The sequence below is a fragment of the Vigna unguiculata genome, chromosome 2 (assembly GCF_004118075.2).
Source record: "Vigna unguiculata cultivar IT97K-499-35 chromosome 2, ASM411807v1, whole genome shotgun sequence".
Lineage (NCBI taxonomy): Eukaryota > Viridiplantae > Streptophyta > Magnoliopsida > Fabales > Fabaceae > Vigna > Vigna unguiculata.
The window spans coordinates 14,921,519-14,935,713 of NC_040280.1; the positions used below are offsets into that span (position 1 = coordinate 14,921,519).

The window sequence follows — 14,195 nt, forward strand, 5'->3', positions numbered from 1 at the left end:
CTCCAATGTCGTACAACCACCATGCTTCTTACAACCAGAACCTTCGAAAATAATGTCCAAACAACCCAAAGAAATCGCCTTCACCTCTTCTCCCTAATGTCGTTTTGTGCTTTGCGAGAGAGACAAATAACCATAGTCAATGAAACCAAAAAATCTTCTCCCTAACCTTTTCCACTTCTACGCGAGAGAAAATGAAAACGACCCTTCACCTCTTCTCCTTAACACTTTCTCTGTCTTTGTTTTTTACCTGTCTTCGTAAAAAGACCCTAACAAATTTCGAAGAAAAGCTTTCGTTGGGTTGGGGGTGAAAAGAGAAAAGCGTAGAGCACGAGATAGAAACCACGAAAGACTCCACAAAAATTGAAAGTGGTAAAGTGAGAAAGGTTGTTCACTTCTTTTCCACCACTTCCTACCTCAGTATTTTTTTTTTTAATATTAAATTAAAAGATAAAATTCATCTCACTTGGCCACATCATGGAGTCATTTTGTAGTCAAAATTTGGGAGTCAAATAATCATAATCCCAATGGTGGTAAGGTAAGTGATGGTAGAGTGGGAGAGAGCTTTATTAATGTGACTGGAAATTAATTTTGGAAAGTGTCATATTGATGTAGAAAATCAATTCCATGTTATGCAAAAGCATTCAAGAATCAATTATTGTGTTAAAAAAACTTTATAAATTATTACATTAACTAAATATTATTCTAAATTAATATTTTAAATTTTAAATAACAATTCACAAATTATTTAACATAATTTTCACTGCTTATCTTTAACTTTATATCATATTTATTCTCAGAGTTAAAATTGTAATCATCTAAATTTATCAAATAAAATATTTTTTAATCTTTTATTCTAATCACATCATAGACAAACTTTTATAAACTTTCATTTTAAATCCATCCAAATCACACTCCCTTACTCAAAACAACTTCATATTCTCGTCCAAATTCATCTCTCAATCCAACACAACATTAATGTTCTTTTTACTATGATGGTGATTTTTTTTTTCGTTTTGTCTTATTTTTCTAAATAATTTTAATTTAGTTTTATTTTTTAAATAACGAGTTAATATGATTTTTCTCTCGTGATAAAATCGTTCCAACAATAACCTATGATATAAAAAAAATACATTATTAGTTAAAGTTAATTTGAAAACAAAATTAACAATATATATATGAAAGATATTTAAAAAAGAATGAAATAAAAAAAATATTTTAATAAAATGATAAAAAAGCTATTGAACCTAATAAAACCTATATGTTAAGATTATCAATCAAATGAATGGTAAGTCTTCAATTTGAACACATCAGATGGGTGAGTTTGGGATTTGTCCTTATCATTCTCTCCAAATCCTATAATCAAATACACACATATTAGGAAATATTACTTTATATTTAAATATATATATTTTTATCCGTAAAAGTTAGGTAGATACAAACGCACTTATATATAACTTTTTTAACTCCTCATGGATTAATCTATCAATCTATCTAACAAAAAATCACTTAATTACAAAAACAATGCTGAATTAAAATTTTAGTTCTTTAATATATTAGTTCTTGTGTGAATAACTTGAAATTTTGGAATTAATATTAAAACCTTGAAAACTTAAAGTTTGCTAGTAGTGAAGAATAAGTTAATATACTTTTAAGTCATTATCCATGATATCTTATATAAAAATTTCACTACTTAATCATTGAGTCTTAATTTCATGTATTATGTTATGCTAAATAAATAAAAAAGTTATTTTTGTATTTTATTTCAAAAATAATTATCAGTGATTTGACTCGATTAATCTATTACATTGTGGAGAGTTAAACCAGGCTATTTTTTTTTTTTTTTGTAAATTACACATCTAATGATTGGAGTTGGAGCAACTGATTTATAACGCGAGTCAATGTAAACCGAGTTTAACAAATTAAATTAACCAGTTTTAACAACTATAATTCAAGGTGCAACAATTTAATCCAGTAAATCGACCCACCTAATATTTTTTATTTGATAATTCTGAATAGTATACGAATATCGTTGCCTTTATTCAACTTTTAGATTATTTAAAAGAATTACACTATTTTTGGGCTCTTAGTGATTAGAAATAATCTGACATAACTTTTAAACTCATTATTACACAAATTAATAGTTTTATGAAACATGATAATCCATGATTAAACAACAATGTAAAACATATCCCTACATTTCAATCAAATTCTTTAACCTTTACAAAGATTATGCCAGAATCATTCAAAATATAGAATAAGTTTGACCCTTTAAATGCTAGTTAATTAGTCATGCTACGTGAGTGGTGATCCACCACCAATTTGATACTCTTGTTTAGCCACTTCGTAAAGCACAAACCAAGTCAATGTTAAGAAATAACACATTCCGAATATTATATTATATAATACATGGTTCCCAGAGCTACAAGTATGGTTTATGTTTATATTTGAAGATGAATAACCATTACATTACATTGTGCCATTATTAAAGTAACCTCCAAATACCTTCTAAAATGCTCATACATTTAATTTGGCTCATGTGTTAAATGATTGCAACTTAAAATTCAAAGCACTTAAGGCATACGAGACTTATTCACATATTTAAATAGTGCTTATTCTCCCAATTTAGACACTATTTGAAATGAATTTTGTACAATCCTGCTTTCTTGGACCCAAAACAAAACATTGTCAACAAACAAATGTGTATTTCTATGTTTTATGTGATTCTTTCGTCTATATATATGAGCCTCAATTCCTACGTTTGTTTAATCCCCAAGTTCAATTTTTCATGTATATTCTTACAAACTCAAACCCTATTTATGGAGGCACAGTTTGATGATGATACTTTCTATGCTGAGATTAGGAGGCAGATTCTGCAATTGACATCAGAAGATGAAGATTTATCAGCTGAAAAACAACCTTTCAATGAAGCTTGTGTTGGTGGTTCAACAAGGCCACCACCACTTGCAAAATACTCTTGTTCATGGGAAGCACAAAGTTCGAGTTCATCTCCTTTGCCTGTGAATTTTTGGAAGAGTGGAAGAGGTACTGGGGTGTTCATTCCCCGAGTTGTGACTGGTAAAAAATATCAGAGACCAGGTACAGATTCCTTGTCTATTTCAATCTTTCAACTCTGATTTTAGTCCAAACCAATAGAAAAAGATAGTTAACTATAGCTCATGTTATGTTTGTACTTTTTCTATAAATTTTCCAGGAACAATGAATGGCAGAAAGCGAATATATAAACCAGTGGCAAATAAGTATTGAAGAAACTACTATTCTTTCTAAGTTTGTGTCTAGTGAAAGTAGAAGATTCTACCTTGTTCATCATAACTCAGCCCATTTGAATAATCTGGAGTATCATCAATCACAAGTACAGAGGGGAAGCAGGTGCAGAATATTTATTTTACATCACAAATCTGAGACAGCTATGTAAATAATTTATCACAAACCATCTAGGATATACATACATGTGTGAAGTTGTTTTTTCATATTTGTATTAGTCAATAATGTGTGTAAATTATTAGATTTGACTAATCTTGTTTAGAAATGATTTTGGGTATGTAAATACATAATAATATAGCATATAGATTCGTGTTCATGTATTTTACATTTTGAAAACTACATGTGTCAAAGGATTCGTGTTTGTATTGTATCTTATGTCCGTGTCAATATCCGTGCTACATGGATTATTATCATAATAAAAAAATAGTGTTGATTAATGATATTTACAATTAAAGATGGAAAAACATTTAATTTTATTTATCAGAACTTCATGTGAATGTTTAATAGAAAAAGAAAAGGGAAAATACTGAGGCTTATCTTCCGATTATCACGTTACCATGTTTTTATGCTTTGTTCAAAGAAAATTCATGCTTTTATGCAATAGTACGATTGTTGGTGAAAGGGTGAGGTTGATACTGATATGCATTTACACCAGTCTCAGCTTTTAGATGTAACCCTTGTACAATAATGACCACATAAATATGCCTACTAATATACAGAACATCCAAGGTGATAGAACAGAACATAAACATGGCTACCAGTGACAAGGTTTCTTCACAATAACAAAGGTTTCTTCACAGTATAATGGATTTATTATCAACACTATATTTGAAAGTGGCAGCAACTCTTGACTTTGTTCATATTTAGAACAGACAATGCCATTTAGTTTGAAGGCAACATATGGTGATAGATACTAATGTGAGTCCTTATTCTTTAGGGCGTGCCAACCATAATGAACTAAGTGCTCTTAGTCTTGAAATGAAATCATTTTGGACAAGGAGTGCTCTTGCAGTTTGGCGTACCGTCAAAATTCGTTGCAATTGTTGAAGATAATGTTGCTTCAAGAGATCAGCCTAAGAACATAAAACATACTCAGAACACTGCTGTTTGTATAAACTTATGAATCTGATCATGTTGATGGTGGTGCTGAATTTTTTTTCTTTTTTCTGATAGAAGGAAATGAGAGAAAATTTTCAACTAAACATGTACTGTGATATGTAGCACATTCTAAGACTCCTTTCTCAAATTTTCCTCTTCCAAATACATGAAGCCTTATTTAAACTAGTGAATAATTATGAAACAAGATAAAAGGTTTCCACATGAGATAATCCATTCACAAAAGAACTAGTAAATGAAAATGGAAGTCCATTTAATATCTTAAAAATTTCTAACCAAACAATATTTTTCATTTAGTAAGCAGTAGAAGGACGAGTAGAAAAAACTTCTAAGATGGGTTTGAAATTCTAATCAAATTTAGCTCAATAAAGTTAGTTTTTCATACCTGCTGAAGGAGACCTTCTAGTTCACCAAGCTTGGCCATTGCAAGAGCCATTTGGTCCATATAATCAGCAACATTTCCATTACCATTGGGTCCAAGGGAGGTGGAGGAAAGTGTTTCCACAAGATATTGATGCAATGCTTCCATGCCTTTATCTAAAGCATCCTCAGACTGAAGAGAAGATTGTTGCAAATTACAAATTCCCAACAATTGCTGCTCTGTCAAAGGCTCAAGGTGGTTCTTGATGATCTGAATCCCAAAAGACAACCAAAGGAATTGAACCAGAAAAAATTTAGACACTAACACAAGTGAGCACAAATGAAATGAAAAAGCTAAATTGGTGAATCACCTTTAGCAGTTCAGATGAACGGAATCCACCAAGCCACATAAAACGTGTTTCCACTGGAGTTTTCCACATTCCACTAAGTATGTGAAATATATCAGCCTTTGCTCCTATTCTCTTTAACCTAAATAACTCATTATAATGTGCCCTCACACCTTCAACAAGGATGTGTAACTCATCATCACTCATTTGAGAATTCACAGCCAATCTTAGATCATTGAGCAAACGTTGGTGTTCTTCAACCCAGTGAGCATATTCCAAGTCAAATGCTAAGGCACCTGCATGTTCAATCAAATATCATCAATCACAGTCCTTCTATGATAAAGTAAACTTCAACAGATTGCACTTTAATATATCACACAGCATGCACCATATGAACCTCAACTCCATGCTCATGAAATCTTGTGTCAACAACTAGAAGCAATCTTTGATCTTCTGGCCATAACCTCAATACAGTATTTATTCAGCTGCAAGTATTTCTATGCATTAAACTACTCCAAAACAATGCTGTATATTAAGCTGTTTCTTCACTTTGGATTACAAGTACTTTTAAACGACATATTATCATAAATGAATACAGGAGATTAGTAGGTAACAAGTGAATTATACTCTATACACCATTTGTCTACCAAACTTAAATTTCAAGAGAATGCAAGGAAAGCAATATAAGCATTATGTTTTGGTTACTGCAGGAAATAGTGTGCAAGAAATGTTTCTTTTTGTAGGTACCATTTCCAACAGCCAAATGACCCTGATTCCCTTCAGTGGCAATAAATATACCCTGCAATGAAACAAACCAAGTTAGAAAAAAAAATCAAATTATCTGTGCAACAAACATCAACCAGAAATCCAATACTTCTTACACCTGCTGACGTGCTCGTTGAAGTTCTTGCTCTAATTGAACAAGCTTGACTCGGCTGTTCTCCAATTGCTGTACATATGCCTATTTAAAACCAAAACCTATAAGTGAATGACTGCTCAAATCTTGAACCTAACTAAATTGAAACTTACATAATTTTTACACAAGTATGTGATTTTGCTATTTGTACACTTAACTTACACAATTCTATCATAGTATACCAAAACTTGTAAATTTATAAAAACTAGTCATTGAATATAGTAGTCTCTTCATCAATCATATAGATAACATACGTATGAAAAAGGGTTATCAAGTCAATTAACTTAACAAAAGGATCTCAATTATAGTTTTCTACAAGTCAAAGTTTAAAATGTGAACAATCCAGTGTAAAACTTTGAAGCAATTACCTTTTTCCTTAACCGACTCTTCTTTGCAGCCTCTCGATTCTGAGCTAGTCTACGAAGGGTCTAGAAAAATGGCACCCAAATATATAAAGCATTAGTAATGAAACACAACTTAGTAGCTAACCAAGTTGTAATCAAGTTGTAATCAAACACAAAACCTTCTGATCTTCAGGTTTGATCTTTGTCTGATCCTTGGACTGCATAACCATACGTGAGCCATTCTTACCTCTATTGCACTAACACATGGTCCACAAAACACAATAACACATCATCAAGATTCAGTTATTAATCCAAAACATAAATCTGGTAGAAATATACTCCTATTCACCTGCTTAATAGCCTCACACATGCAGACAAGCACACTTTCTCTAATTCATGGAAAGCATAAATTTCTTGTTTCCCAAAACTGTTTTAGAATGCATAAGCACTTGATCCAACATGTATATAAAAGAAAACCTTATGTTTTCAACTCAATTGGTGATTGGGCCTAAAGGAAATTCTGCAGACACAGTTATTCTGTTCCAGTAGAACTGTAGAAGTATTAACCAGGCTTTTGGTATTGAAATTATCACTAATTTTGAATTTTGAATATATAGTCTCATGCTTCTAGTCCTTAAGAGGGGGGATATTTTTAGTCTCCAGCGAGGACTAAAGCCACATCCTTGTTCTGTAGGAACTAGAAATGAGTGAAATCTTGATAGAACTAAAACCAGAATTCCTACGGATAACAAGTTTAAACCAAGTATGGACAAAATTCTCTAAAATACTCTAAAATGATTGTCTTAAGCATCCTTCATACAAACCAAAAGAAAATGCAAATCAAATAGTCAAATAGAGTTATATACCAAAGAAAATGATTACATGATTGAGAAAGAGACTTTATACTTACTTGGATTCTATCATCAGTATCAATATCTGTGGAAGTATCATCAGTTTGTTGGCTATTATCTGCTATGCCCGAATCAGCCCAATTGTCAACATGACCATTCCCCAAAGGCAAAGTTTGCATAGCCACTCCTTTGTGGTACATCAGTTGCAGCCCTGTATCCATGCACCCTCCCCCACCTGAACCAATCTCCGAAGACCCAACATTCTACACAAAAACAACATTTCCAACCCAAAATTTCAATCAAACACGACCCTCACAGAATAAAACCCATCTACAATGTTTCAACAGCAAAGCGAAAAGGTAAGAAGAAGAAGAAAAGCCACCGTGCTCAATGTTCCATATTGCATGTTACTTCCACCAACAACATTGCTTGACTTCACACTAAACATAGAACCTGCAGAACAATACAAAATCCAAATTACAGACAAACTCACACATAAAAGTTACTACTTCTTAAATTTACGGTTAACATGTGTTTGGAAGCAACTACTTCTTGTTTTTTATTTTAAAAAAAAAAAAAAAAAAGACTTTTTATTTAGAGTTGCAGAAAACAAGAACTATTTTCGTAAAACAACACTAAAGCCATATTCATTTTGTTCATACGGTGCAACCAAATACAATGAGAGTAGGTTACTTGAGCCTAAATCAACACCATCTTGATGAAAAACGGCAGAGGAATGGTGAAGGTCCCCAAGATCACAGAACCCGGTGGTGGGGTTTCGGTTGCCGTCGTTTCCCCTGTTTCAAAACAGAGATGCTCTGTTTCATCAGCACAGACAGAAACTTGCCAACACCAAAACGGCACAAGTTCATTGAACACAAAGAGATACAAGAAGAACAACAAAAAGAAACAAATGAACAAAAGGGTGGCAAAAGCTACTACACACCGAAGCAAAAAGGAAGAGTGGCAGTAGAGTTGTGAACTTGGTGGTGCTGTCTTGAAGCCTTGCATATTTTTCATCAAACAAGGGACCGACCAGAACAAAAATGCTATTTTGTTTCTCTCGTCACGCAAACATCATCGTCATCATCATTATCAGAATAGGTTGTTGTGTTGAGATAACAGAAGATTGTTATGGGAACAAAGAAGAAGGTTGTGTGAGATGAGAAGTGAGAAAATGTTGGTGTCTCTATAAGAAGAGGATGGCATGTAGGTATGTAAGTAGTTTTTGTTTTATTATATATTTTTATTGGTTATATGGTATAGTAGTAGGGTGTTTATTAGTCATTATTATTGCTATCTGACTTGGGATTTTATTTTTTCAATGCCTCTCTCTGAGGCACAGTTTCACACTGTTCAATGACCATCTCAATCTCTTCCCCATTAGACGTCTCCTTCATGCTTTTTATTCCTAGTCCTATATAGTTCCTACCTACGTGATATTGTGCTGTGCTGTGTATTTCATGTAATAAAGGTGTGTGATTATTCCTAAGAAGAAGTTTGGCCACTCACCAAAGGGACATTAGAATTTAGAAACGTAAAAAAAGAGTGGTTAAAGCTACTAGACACACTCACCTAAACACTGCTTTTCTTAACAAAAGAGAATAACAGTGAACAGTGATGTGTGAATTCGTATCAGAAAGTGGTCAGATTCGAATTTGGAGGGCATAACTTCTAACTCAGATCGTTTACTCCACTACGGCTTAAAATAACTGGAGTAAAAAAGCTTAAACTTCATATTAAAAAATTCAACTTTTTTATCTAAAGGTAAAAAAAAAAAAAAAATACCTCTCACTATTTTTATTTGTATCTCTTCCTACTTTCTTTTTTTTCTCTTTTCACTCCAGCTTGTTCTTAATTAGACACGTATATCAATTCAAACTTTTTTTTTTTATAATTTTACATAGAATGAAGCTTTGGGTGCAAGATAAGGTGCTATGTAGTGAAGTTCGAATGAATTGTTAAGACACATCAAATGTTAGCATGTAAAACATAAACAACAATGAAATTATCAAGTCAAATAATTATAATAAATAACGATATAAGAAAAAAATTATTGGTGAAGAAGAGATTAGAAAAGGTCTTAATTGAAGTAAATGGATGTTTTTTAGAGAGAAAACACATTCAACATAGAACAAAACAAAATAATAATTGCTTCTTTTGCAATATACAAGAGTTTATCATTATCGAAAAATCTTTAAACCATAAGAAAACCAACAGTTTAAAAATATAATATAGAACAAGAAATTGAAATTTTATAAGAGTTGTTGTGTTTATTGTTGTATTTTTCTTGTTTGGATATATTGTATTTATTGGTAAAATAAAATACATATTGGATATATTTTATAATGATTACTCATTCACTCGTAAAAGTATTGTTCAAAACATTCAAGAAAGCAATATCTACCTATAAAAGTAGCACTAACAGTAAGATTAAAATTAATTTTTTAGTTATGCTAATATTTTCAAAAATCCCCATATACTTAAAAAAAAAAGCTAAATTTTTGTAGAATATATTAGTTTTTTTAAAACACAAAATATTGTATTATAGCTTAAGGAACCTTATAGATTTTTGTCTTATATCTGGCACACATGAACTTCTACCATGAAAGTGTAAAAATTTAATTGTTTTGAGCATCTTCTTTATCTAAATTACATTTGATATCAATGTTAAAAGTTGTGGTTATGCATTATAACTTTGTGCGTTTATCTTGTTTAATAAGTTTTACTTAAAAACCTACTCATTTTTCAGTGGTGGTCCATGATGATTACATTTTTATTCACATTTAGAACATCTAATCTTAATTTTCTTGGAATGTATTTTAGACTAAAACCATTTGTTTTAACTAGAATTTTCCAAATTGGTATTATGTAAGTTTTAATTGAAATTAGTGGTTAAAATTAGTCTTTAATCCTTTATAGATGCTAAACAATCCAATCAAATGAGTCCCACCAAATATATTATTTTTTACGGTTAAAAATCGTCACAAAATATATGGTCTTTTACAGTTAAAAACTGTCACAAAACAATCACTTTTTACGGTTAATAACCACCATAAAATATATCATTTTGTAAGGTTAAAAATTACCACAAAATATATCATATTTTGATGGTTAAAATAATAATAAAATAAAATAAACAATAATAGTAAAACAATAATACTTATAAGATAAAATAATAAGATAAAATAATAATAATAAAATAAAAATAAAAATAAAAAAAACAATAATAATAAAATCATAAATAAAATAAAAGAATGATAATAATAAAAATAATAATAAAATAATAGTAAAATAATAATAATAATAATAATAAAGATAATTATAAAACAAAATAAAATGAAAATCATAATAATAATAAAAATAATAAAAATAAAAATAGTAATAATAATAATAATAATATAAATAATAATAATAATATTAATAGTAATAAAACAAAATTTTAAAAATAAAAATAATAATAAAATAAAATAAAACAATAATAATAAAACAGTAATATTAATAAATAAAATAATAATAATAAAATAATATAATTAAAAATAATAATGATAATAAAATCATCAATAATACAAAACAATGATGATAATAACAATAATAATAAAATAATAATAAAATAAAATAAATAAAGTAAAATAATAATAATATCATACACATTTCATATAATTAATTACCACAATGTCATAATGTCATACACATTTCATATAATTAAGTACTCTCAACTATTTGAACAAATAAGATTCCTTGTTTTTTCTCTCCATATTAATTAATTTAGAAATTTCCTCCTTCATATTTATTAAATAAATATTTATTTATTTATTTATTTATTCCGATCTTAAAACACAATGGTCAACCTAACATAATAATCATGCTTAGAAATACAAAAACCCATGTTAGACACATCCTTAAGAAACACTATTATTTTAAATTTTTTTCTTGAATATTTTAAGATGTATCGTGTAATCGAATAATTTTAAAATATACTAGAAATTTCATTTAAGATTCCTTGAATTAAACTCGAAATGAATTTCTTATAGAATCCATCCAATATAAAAATGTGTTTCTTATTTTTCATCTTAAACTTCTTATCTTATTTTTTATTCATTATAAATATTTTATTTATCTATTATTATCATTCTCTCCTTCTCTCTATATGTTTGAATTTAGACTAGTAGTTCTCACTCTTTTTTTTTTTTTTTAATTTGCATGTGGTATTTAGAAGATGCTATATGTTCTTACCACAATATCCATCAACGTTGATCGGTTTTTTTATTATGAAACAATTTTTGGAGGCTAACTATGATCTTTACATTAGCTTATAACAAAGAACAACATTTCTTTAAGTTTTTCCTCATACTTCCAAAAACTAGTGGATTCCATGAATTTTTTTCCTTCGTCCAACTCCTACAACCAGAGGCGGACCAAGGAAGGGACAGGGGGAGTCGTGGCCCCCCAACGTTTTTGATTTTTTTTTATTTATGTTATATGAAATTTTTTTTGTTTTTAATTTTTTAAATTATGTATAAGAAATTTAATGTTTTGGAATTTTTTAAATAATAAAAGTATATATTGGGAATTGATAAGAATTAAAATAGGTATCTTTTTATTTATTTTATAAAATATAACATTTAATGCTAATAAATAATAAAGCATGAAATTAAATTTAATAAAAAATAAATAAATTTATTAAGATATTTTTTATTTTCTCTCTCACTGTTTTTTGAGTTTCTCACATATTGTATCCACTTTAGACTTTTACTTGCTTTGTTTTCTTTTGTTTATGAAGAAAAAAAGAAAGTTGAACACAAATTCATTATTTTGTGCTCTCATTTTTGTATGCTTTCTTCTATTATTGAAGAGAAAAGTAATTCTTTTTTTCTCAATTGATAGTGAAATATTAGTTTAATAATTAATATTATTTGTTATCTCACGAGCATTTGGTATATTCATTTTTATAAATATCGAAGAAAAAACAATGCACTAAGTGTTTTTTAATAACTGGTTTTTAATTGTGACTTGATTATCATATATTTTTCTTTTATTAATTACATATCACAATTTTTATTTAGATTATGATAAATTATCCTTTAGTATTTTTTTAAAACATAAGTATATTGATGAAGAAATAAAAGAATAAATTAATTATTTAAAAGTGATAAAATGGAAGCTACTGTGAGGAAGAAAATAGAAAAAATCAATCTTTGACAAAAATAAAAAGTCAATTACATCTACTTAATTGATTTTTTAATCCGTCTCATCTTATTTTAATTCTTCTTATTTCTACAACTATATCAGAAAGATAATTTTCTACAATGAAAATTATCAAAATAAGACTGCAAAATAAAACAGAAGATGAATTTTTTTGCTGACGATATGATTATTTACATTAAAAACAAAATATAACTAAAAATTTTAGTATTGATTCAATTATTATTAAGTTAAATAATCTTACGGATCCATAATTAAATATATAAATTAAATATATAAATTTTAAGTATATTTTGGCACTCCATAAATATCGAGCAAGTTCCGCCACTGCGTACAAGACAAATTGTATACTAATTGAGTTGCTATCAACATATTATCATGATAGTAGCAAATTTCATTACACCTCAATATTATTTTGCTTTCTAGGTCATTTTAAGAAGTTGTGGTCTTAGAAAAAGTAGAAGACGTATCAAGAAGCCAATATAGCAAAGTTATTTATATAGATGATTTTTCTTCTAATATAATTTATATTTTAACACTGTGAGTTGACATTTCAATTGTATATTGTATCATATTGTTACAAAAAAAAAAAACTACACTTTACTGAACACAAGCATATGTATCTATTATGAAAGAAAAAATCCAAACTAATACATATAAATAAAACATAAAATCTTGTATCAATCACTATTTTTCAACCCCAATTTAACTAACTTATACACAATTATTTCTTTCATGAAAAAATATGAATTTTTCTACTAATATGTAAATATCCACACCATATTTTCATAAAATGCTACGACACAATTATTAAAAAAACTTGACAAAAGATGAATTACATTTTAACCAAACCCTCCTAATTCTCACACTCCAAACATGTTCCAAACATAAATTACTCACATAAAATCAGCATAAACCCTTACAAAACACAAAAAACGTGCTGACATTATTCTTCTAAAAATATGAGCATATACAATATACAACTAGTTCAAAATATCTACCCATTGCTCCATCAATATTCACTAATTAGTCTCCCGGAAATGCTAAATAATTTCTTTAAAACCAAAACCTTCTCTACCTGGTATTTATATTAAAAAAACTTAAACACCAATAAATCTGAAACAGTATGTGCATGAATTTTTTAAATAACTACCGGCCAAACCATTTCTTTAACCTATGCATTGCAGAGCTAAAATCAATAAAACTTCAAATCTGCTGTAATCTCTCACACGTCTAACAATCATTACTAAAATCACATATGACAATTTTTTTATTAAAAATTCATTATTTATTTTATTTGCTCAAAATAAGAGTAAATGTTGAAAAACAAAATGGTAATTTCAAGCCATCATCTGAAGCACTCACCCGAATTAACCTACAACTTAACTAACTATATTTAACTAATCCAATAAATCAAATAACCATATATGAGTTTTGAAATATTAAATTGATATGGTAATCAATTTGTCATATTAGATTCGAAACCGATCAAACAGAAGCGAAGCGCAGACCTTTTTTCAACAGAGGATCATTTAATATTATGGTGAAGAAAAAAAAAAAAAAACAAGTCCAACGTAGCCTTGTGGGTCGGGTCCAGTTTTATTAAAACTTGTGCACATGACCGTTTTGTTTGGTTCATTCCTCGTGACCATCGAGTCACATTAGAGGGAGCGGATGCAAAAAAGAAGGTATGGGTAGCATGCATGAAGTTGGAGAATAGGCCAACGGGTGAGCCACGAAAAGTTTTGCTTGAAAGGAACCTCTTTCTTTCTTT

General features: G+C 29.0%; 2 protein-coding genes across 2 annotated transcripts; one reads left to right on the plus strand and one right to left on the minus strand.

The window, feature by feature from the left end:
• Positions 1-2,531: 2,531 nt before the first annotated feature.
• Positions 2,532-3,618, plus strand: LOC114174143. The gene is made up of 2 exons (XM_028058914.1): positions 2,532-3,096; positions 3,212-3,618. The coding sequence occupies exons 1-2, from the start codon at positions 2,697-2,699 to the stop codon at positions 3,262-3,264; spliced, it is 453 nt and encodes a 150-aa protein (XP_027914715.1). The 5' UTR covers positions 2,532-2,696; the 3' UTR covers positions 3,265-3,618.
• Positions 3,619-3,916: 298 nt separating this feature from the next.
• Positions 3,917-8,410, minus strand: LOC114174184 (transcription factor TGA2.2-like). Its single transcript, XM_028058973.1, has 11 exons — positions 8,163-8,410; positions 7,910-8,013; positions 7,599-7,669; positions 7,276-7,479; positions 6,545-6,622; positions 6,390-6,449; positions 5,989-6,066; positions 5,853-5,904; positions 5,130-5,401; positions 4,784-5,029; positions 3,917-4,355 (listed from the first exon to the last, which is right to left on the minus strand). The coding sequence occupies exons 1-11, from the start codon at positions 8,234-8,236 to the stop codon at positions 4,209-4,211; spliced, it is 1,386 nt and encodes a 461-aa protein (XP_027914774.1). The 5' UTR covers positions 8,237-8,410; the 3' UTR covers positions 3,917-4,208.
• Positions 8,411-14,195: the final 5,785 nt, after the last annotated feature.